Source organism: Papaver somniferum, unplaced genomic scaffold (assembly GCF_003573695.1).
Source record: "Papaver somniferum cultivar HN1 unplaced genomic scaffold, ASM357369v1 unplaced-scaffold_15, whole genome shotgun sequence".
Lineage (NCBI taxonomy): Eukaryota > Viridiplantae > Streptophyta > Magnoliopsida > Ranunculales > Papaveraceae > Papaver > Papaver somniferum.
The window spans coordinates 3,876,835-3,884,988 of NW_020624376.1; the positions used below are offsets into that span (position 1 = coordinate 3,876,835).

The 8,154-nt window shown below is 36.9% G+C and overlaps 2 protein-coding genes across 3 annotated transcripts; both read right to left on the reverse strand.

The window, feature by feature from the left end:
- Positions 1 to 1,959: 1,959 nt before the first annotated feature.
- LOC113335711 (cytochrome P450 76A2-like) lies at positions 1,960 to 3,602 on the reverse strand. Its single transcript, XM_026581728.1, has 2 exons — positions 2,688 to 3,602; positions 1,960 to 2,580 (listed from the first exon to the last, which is right to left on the reverse strand). The coding sequence occupies exons 1-2, from the start codon at positions 3,600 to 3,602 to the stop codon at positions 1,960 to 1,962; spliced, it is 1,536 nt and encodes a 511-aa protein (XP_026437513.1).
- Positions 3,603 to 4,145: 543 nt separating this feature from the next.
- Positions 4,146 to 7,936, reverse strand: LOC113335791. Of its 2 annotated transcripts, none has more exons than XM_026581829.1 (7): positions 7,787 to 7,936; positions 6,723 to 6,841; positions 6,497 to 6,572; positions 6,125 to 6,384; positions 5,740 to 5,856; positions 5,346 to 5,397; positions 4,146 to 4,967 (listed from the first exon to the last, which is right to left on the reverse strand). In XM_026581829.1, the coding sequence occupies exons 2-7, from the start codon at positions 6,822 to 6,824 to the stop codon at positions 4,480 to 4,482; spliced, it is 1,095 nt and encodes a 364-aa protein (XP_026437614.1). In that variant the 5' UTR covers positions 6,825 to 6,841; positions 7,787 to 7,936; the 3' UTR covers positions 4,146 to 4,479. The 2 variants fall into 2 exon arrangements, with proteins under 2 accessions (XP_026437614.1, XP_026437615.1); XM_026581830.1 differs by having other exon boundaries at positions 4,149 to 4,967; positions 6,506 to 6,572.
- Positions 7,937 to 8,154: the final 218 nt, after the last annotated feature.

Consider the following 8,154-nt stretch of genomic DNA (forward strand, 5'->3'; position numbering starts at 1 on the left):
CACTAAGTCTAAGTCATGAAGTTAAACTCAAACATTAATGATGTTATACACCCCTTGACACTAGATATGGTCTTTACACAAGTTTTGTATGGAGAATATGATGTTCTTATTAATATCACAAAGGTTCGTACATGTAAGAAGGATGATGATAAGTAAAGCTAACTCTAGTGGCTTCTTCTTTTTCTCTCTTCTAGTGGTGGTTTTCTATTCTTGTTCTTTACTGAACTCTTTTTCAACCTGCCTCTCTCTTCATTATTTGAATCCATATATAACCAATCGTCATGGTAGAAGACGACTATGTTCACGTGCAAATCTCTGCTAGCTGATCTCTGCTCATTCTGTCTTATTCGCCAGGCTTTGGGAAGATGTCGCTATCTCTCGCGTCGCTGTTTCATACTCCTCTTGATGTGCTCGTCGCGTGGGCATTCTTCGTGTTTGTCCCTTTTGTCGCGTTGTATTTCTTCGCCTAATTTTTCTCTTCGTTTGTGCTAATAACGGTCTTAGTGAGGGCGAGGCTATGGATTAACTCTGTGCGATATTTCACCCCTACAAAGTTGATGATTGGGAGTTGTGAGACTAGGAGGCATTGTTTAGTGTGCTAGACAGAGTGTTCGGTTTAGAGAAGATTATGCTGAAAAAAACAATAGAACTTTATAAATGGTTGGATGTCTTTCTAACTAGCATACATGTCCGCATTTTAACTTGGTGAAGAGACAAAACACATGTACAACTCTTTTTTTTTCCATATAGCACGCGAATTAAACCCCTATCCTACAACTTGGGAGTTGGACCCCTTATGGTTAATACAGGTACAACTACAATGAATCACTCTCCTTAAGATTTTATATAATTGTAGTGGGTGAAAATTGGTTCTTATTCATCCACATCTTCTCTCAACTTCATAGCTATTGTATGTCAAAGAAATAAACCAGAAATGAGAATGAGAAAATAAATGAATATTATGGACTTACTTTTACAAACCTTCACTTCTGTATAAATTAAGATTGCAATCTATGGGGTGGATAGTGGTAATTATTTTTGGAAACAAGTATACAAAGAAAAAGAAATTGTTCATGAAAACAAAGTTGTGTTGGTTCATGATTAAGAAGAATTGAGGCGTTGGTGGAAACTGATAGCCCATTAGTGTGCTAATTTTGTTGCTCAATGTTCTATTACCGAGACTGATTTCGGAGTTAATGAGAATAAATTGATTATAATCTTAATTTAATAGGATCCTCTTAATTTGTATATCCGTATACATGTTAAGGTGCATTAAATTAACATTTTTTTGCATTGGAAACAAGATTTGTTTGTTTTATTGCAATGAAAACAACAATTCTTTGCATTGGGAACATGATTTGTTGTTTTTAGTGCAAGAATTACCAATTTCTAGTAGATAAGACAAAAAAACACAATTTTCAAGTCAACAAGTTAACAAAAAGTGATAAGGGTTCAGAAAAGTGTAACGGATCGTTGATTCAGGAATTTCTACGTTTTGTGTTATGTTTTTCCATGAATTCGATTCTTGAATCCAAACAAGGGCTGGTCATTGGTGCAGTTTTGTTTCGTTGTGCACTTCTTCCCATGATAGATTCCTTAAATTAACACTGTTCACCTACTCCTCTTTTTAGTTCTTATAGTAATAAGAAAAATGTAATTAGCTTACAAAAATTATATATTTGTTATGCAATTCGTTAAGTCATTGATAACGTTATGAAGAAACTCCTCTTTTCTTGTTATTTATCTTCACTTGCAATTCCCCAAGAGAAAATGCAATTCGTCAAGTCATTGATATACTCATTTCTTGTTATTTATCATCACTTGCAAAGAAAATGCAATTCGTCGAGTCATTGATAACGTTAAATTTGTTGCTTAATTTTTCTTGTCAAATTTATTGGAAAAGCAGGAGATTTTATTCATTAAAAAAAAAAAACAAAAAAAAAAAAAAAAACGTAAAGCCTAATGTTTTGCAAGAGCTGATGGTGTTGGTATTACTTTCAATGGAATTGATTTTCGCAATGTTATGCCTAATGCTTCACCCATATCTATAGTTTCAGGCGTGACACCACTTTCGAGTGCCCAGTCAAAAGATTGAAGCAAAGATCCAAGCATAATGTGAAGAACTTGATGAGCCATTGAGAGGCCTGGACAGATGCGTCTTCCGCTTCCAAATGGTATTAATCCAAAATGTTGTCCACGGTAATCAATATCCGTTCCCAGGAAACGATCCGGATCGAATGTAAATGGATCACTCCATACGGCTAAATCCCTTCCAATTCCCCAAGCATTAACCATTATTTGTGCGCCCTTTGGTATCATACAGCCCATGAATCCTGTGTCTTTGGCAACTGTACGTGGTACTAGGAAAGGAGTTGATGGATGTAGTCTCATTGTCTCCTTAATCACCGCGGATAAATAAGGCAAATTTTCGATATCACTTTCTTGAATTTTTCTGTCGTAACCAATAACGTGGTAAATCTCAGTGTTGACCTTTTGCATTACCTCTGGATTGCGGAGGAGCTCTGTCATTGCCCACTCTATAGTACTGGTTGTCGTCTCTGTCGAACCTACAAACAATTCCTGCATTTATTTACAAAAAAAAAAAAAAGTATTGGTAATGCGAGAAATTCAATTGGCATGCATCTAGTAACATCAGCAGGATCACCAAAACCTAAGAAGTTACTCACTATAATCAATAGATTGATTTGTCTGTCTGACATTTTCCTTGGTTCGTCCTTGCCATTGCCTTCAAATTCCTGCAACACGGTCCAAAAATCTTTCACCTCATCCTTCTTGTGTACAGAATCCATATGTCGTCTGTGCTCCTTTGCAAAGCCGTCGATGATGTTTATGAGTGTATCTGTTGCATTCTTCATTCTCTTGTTCAGATTTTGCAAGTCTAACTTTCGTAACCACGGGAAGAAATCAGCTGCATTTGGCTTCAAAGTTATCTCTACAATTTCCCCCATGGTTCGATAGAATTCATTTCCATCAACAGATTTAAGATCCAAAAGATCCCTTGAAAACAAGAGGTTTCCCATCAAATTAAATAAAGAGACAAAAAGTAAGTGTCGTAATTCAACACTTGTACTTTCCTTTCCTTCTGCTGATACCCATTGTATCATCTGTTGCACACATTTTCGTCGACTGCCTTCAGTATTCGTAACTGCTGTACGGGAGAGTAACTCAGTCGCATATAGTCGCCTTATCATGCGCCAGTATGGTCCGACTGGTCTGGTTACAGTAGCGCTGTTATAATCCTCTCCCATTTTCATAACTTCCATAAGATGACGGTTGCAAAAACCGAGATCATGTTTCTTGAATAACTCTGTAGCGGCACTCGCTGAAGCTATGACTACCATATTGACAGCACCTAAACGTAGCATGAAGACGGCTCCATGTTTCTGTTGCAATTCTAGAAATGTCTCTTGCAGCTTATAACCTACATCGAAGAGGTTTCCAACCACTGGCCAGCCTGGAGGACCTGGTGGTGGTAACAACTTTGAATGGGTTCTTCTTTCCCGATTATGACAGAAGTGGAGTAATAGGAGCGGAGCTGCCACTGCTAGGCAGTAAAAAGCAAAAGCTGCCCAGACAAGCATTTCGTTTTTGAAGATAGGATTCTTCATTCAGGGTTTGGTTTCTTTATATGGACATCCAATATGACGAGTCTCTTTCATTTGCAGGTTTCACTGAAAGTTTTGCACAGAATTCACTCATAATCTGACAAGAGTTTGTTAACCGACTTTCTATGACCTTGCAAAACCAGCAAAAAAACGCTCTCAATAAATAGCTTCCCATGTTTTAAGTATACAACTTTTTGTAATTTTCTATCGTTGAAGTCAAGAATTGCATGAACCTGAAATTATGTTCCCTTAAAAATTTTCTCACATGGCTTGATGAACAACCCCGTTTCGGCTTCTTGTGTTTAATTCTCAACTCCGGTGGGTCTTTCTTTGATGTGTTTCGCCTTGTTCACGTGTTTCACGGATGCTTAATAATACTTCAGGGCAAGATGTGGTTTTCTTATGTTTTGTAGCATAGGATCTGAATCATTTGTCACCTGGCTATTACATGCACAGTTTTATAATGTTTTGTAATCTTCCCAACGATCCACTTTTGTGGAGAACTCGAGGAAGAAGTGCTATATTAAACATTACCTTTAAAGAGCATTTTGCATAAACATAAACCAGATACTGTATTAGATAAAATATACATGGATGTCAATGTTTGCCAGGCTTCACTGTCATTAGGCTGCTTAAAAGAATCCAAAAAATGCACCTTCTTTGTTGTTTATCAAAAACACCATCCATGTGTTTGCTGTCTTACTAACTCTATACATACTGAGAGAGCAGTGAATCTGACCAGAAAAAAGCTAGGACTATAATGGCCAATGTACTATTCTTATCTTACAGGTTGAAGCGCTTCGGTATCCAGAATCCTCAATGAAGGCTTCGTCGCATTTGAATAAGCAGACACCTAGTCTAATAACCTTCTGAGCAATCCAACCCTGTTAACAAGTTCCTGCAAGCCAATAATAGACGACTCTATTGTGTCAAAGGATGTTGAGTTCACTTCAGGTTCACTTTTTCTCATCTTTTTCGAGGAACCACAAGAATCAGATTGAGCTCTTGATGCCACATTATTTCTTGGTAAAACTGTTTCATGATTATCGCCATCCGGACTTGACACACTATCTGACCAACTAGACCTTTCCGCACCATCATTTTGTATGCTTGATGTGTCAGTCTTTTGTTTGTTCTGCAAATTACGTGAATGACTCTCTAGAGAGTGGGAGGATGGCTCCTCTGCTAAGCTGCTCTTGATCTTAATCACTGAAGCTTGTTTCAGATTTTCCTTTCCTGGAGAATCTACCGGTAAATCTTGAGGGATTGAGCCAGCTGAAGTATGTGAAGAAACATAGGATGACATCTCATTTGAACCAGCCGCATTTTTTCGAACATTTCCTACATCCAACAAAAAAGAAGATGCAACCAAAAGAAGAAATTCAGATTGAAGATTCTGGAACAAATTTCACTTAAAGTTCGAGATTTGGTCAGTAAGTTTCATATCCCAATTTTCCATCACTATGCGAGGAAAGCCAATGACCAAAATAAGCCACGGAAAGCCACTGCACAAAACTGTGATGTGAACAATCACATCTTTCAAGCATCCACTTCACAGATGACAGCCTAAAGAAGCAGTTCCGTTAAGACTGCTATGCACAAGCTATAATAACCAGGAAATGAGGATATAAAGAGAATGGAATGTGGAATTAAATCCAGAAGAGAAGAGTACCCATAATTATGAATCAATGATACTAAGCAAACCTAATTAAATATTACCTGAACTCTTAGGCTGCATCAAGCGAACACAACGGCGGAAATTCTCACCTACCTACAACCATGAAACACAATAATTCGTGATGAAGTAAAAAAAAAGTCCAAATCAGATAAAAGTATTTCGAATATTACTAGTTGACAAGCAGGCAGATACAATCCATGTAGGTAACGTTCATTAGTGATAATTTTTTCTTCTAACTAGCATTATACTGTACAGTATGCTTTCAGTAACACAAGTTTTCCTTTCATCTCCATTTGGGACCAGAAACCATTTAAGATACTTGAGATGGATACAGATGTAACACAGAAAGGCTATGTGGTAACTTAACATAAATAGAACAGAACAGGTTACTCTCGTACAAATATAAAATTAGAGATGGACAGTAATGGAATTCACCTCAAAGATGGGCAGAGTCCAACCGAGCTTTGGGTTCCAATCCAAGGATGGGCGTAAATCTTTGCATAGTGCTATATAAGTTTCTCCTTCACCCATGGGAGGTTCTGGTAACTTAATCTGTAAAAAATAAACAGACCAAGATAAACAGTTCAGCCTTAAAGTAGGAAAATTCAAAATTCACAATTTTATGCCATCAACTAGACCATCTGAAAATTGAACATCACACTTGGGACCAACTCACAAATTTGTGCCACCACAATGAAGCAATAGCATTACATAAAACATAAAGTCTGGGAGTTGGAACAATGCTAGACACGACAGGTGCCAATAGCAACCCTTTCTAGCCGTATCCAATGAAGCTACAAGGATTTAATAATTTTTATACCTCTACATTCTTCTCATCTAGTACTTTAGTGATCCGCGCAGACCAATAGCAATCCTTTTGGAACCAATCAACCATATCCCCCACTTCCCAGGTACCATCCACAACTCCTACCGTTTCTAAGACTTCAAATGTATCAGGCATTTGACTTTGATGGTAGATCTGAGGATAGCTAGGGCGCAGCATCAAATGTTTGTTTTCTAAACCTCTATGTTTTTCGGCCGGAAACTGATGATACTCGTACAAGTTAATCCAATAATTTTCTGCAAACATCAAATGATGTCAAATTTTAAAGACCCATAATAACCATGTACAGTAAAGTTGGGTTTCGCAAAGAGAAGATTACGATATCAAAGTTTTAATAGGATAGTATACCATACTTACTATAATCGTTATAGTCAATATAATCCAATGCAACTGTGGGTTCTTTGCCTTTCTTGCAACCTTTTATCTGACGACAGTAAATGAAATGACATGTATGAGGCAATTTGTATTGCAAATCCAGAAAAGGAGAATGGAAAGAGAATCTTCCAAACGGATAAAATGAAGGCACGTTTGAAGCATAACCAAGAAAGAAATTAAGTATAACACTCAGAACTACCTTGCATCGAAACCATGCTCCACGATAACCTTCTTCAAAAGACTTAGCCTCTACTTGCTGACCAACCTTAAAGTTAAATGGAAGACTACTTTTGACCGTCATGGTGTTGCAGGCAATAACTGTGCAATAATTGTTTAGATATTTAGATACAACTCAAAACTACGTAATTTCAAAAGAACGATCATTCCATATTAGTAGTAACCTCTAAAGCAACTAACAAGATTTATCTTAAATTTTTGAATAAAAGACATAAGCCGTAAAATCAGACAGAGGTGCATTTCGTTAGCAGTTCTATAAAAAGGTAGTGTCATATCTTCAAACAAGCCAATGTCGCCAAAATCAGAGTGCAAAGTCGGGAAGGAAAGCAACATATACAAGGTGCCTAAGCACAAGGGAACCCAAAATACTCAACAAAACAAAAACCCTTAAAACATTTTACAACTAAGATAAATAGCCAAATGCTCCAATTCTGAACAATGCAGCAGCAATTCAAGTTAACCCTGACAAATACTAATCTGGCATACAACCAATCCATACATATAATCAACCCCTAAGTAAAAACCCAACAACGGATCAATGTCAACTGTTCAAGTCACGGTCAACGGGTCAACAGACGGTCAAGAGACCCAAAACCAGCAATGAACAAAGATCCGACAACTGAGGTACCAAAAAAATCACAAACTTAAACCCTTTTTCAATAATCACCAATAAAAGTAATCCATAAGATCCAAAAAAAAAAAAAAATCTAATAGGAGACCAAGGAACCAGGGGAACGACATGTGGGTCAGTTGCCCCCACCAGATGAGATAACTATTTTTAATTTTCTTTTAAGTTTTGGAGATTAAACAAGGGTTTTGAGTGAACCCAAAAAACCACTACAAGTCAAAAACAAAGATCAATCCTTACATATTCTGATGAAATGACTCACTACACCATATTATTAAGATGATCATGATCAGTATTATCTTACAAAATCAATCATAACAACTCAGCCTTTTTCTTTTCATGTTCAAATTATTCAAAGTTAATTTTTATTGAAGAAGAAGGAGAAGGATCTTAGTTACCAGATTATGATCAGAGTAAACTTGAGTTCTTGAAATGCGTTTATGATCAGGATGAGAACCTTAAATTTCTCTTTTCTTTTTATGCTCTTTTTTTTTAATGTGGGGGAGTGATGAAGAAGAGGACGCGTGCTACATGAAAGAACTCAAAAGTCAGAGAAGACATTGAATTGACATTTAATCTCTACCTAATGGACACATGGAAAGGTTATATTCTGCATGTTATACGGAGAATATTTATTTGTTATGGGGAGAAATTTGACCTAAACGGCGTCAAGTTGCTATTTGGGCTACAAGTGAAATCAAACATGAAGCTAATTTCCAAGCCCATTCACTTCTTTCGCGAATGCATTACAATTTCTTGGAAAGAA

Coding starts and splice junctions, on each gene's coding strand:
- LOC113335711 (XM_026581728.1), bottom strand. CDS start 3,602: ATGCTTGTCTGGGCAGCTTTTGCTTTTTACTGCCTAGCAGTGGCAGCT. Junction 2,581..2,687: donor AAATCAATCTATTGATTATA/GTGAGTAACTTC, acceptor AAATAAATGCAG/GAATTGTTTGTAGGTTCGAC.
- LOC113335791 (XM_026581829.1), bottom strand. CDS start 6,824: ATGACGGTCAAAAGTAGTCTTCCATTTAACTTTAAGGTTGGTCAGCAA. Junction 6,573..6,722: donor GAGCATGGTTTCGATGCAAG/GTAGTTCTGAGT, acceptor TACTGTCGTCAG/ATAAAAGGTTGCAAGAAAGG. Junction 5,398..5,739: donor GGACTCTGCCCATCTTTGAG/GTGAATTCCATT, acceptor TCATGGTTGTAG/GTAGGTGAGAATTTCCGCCG.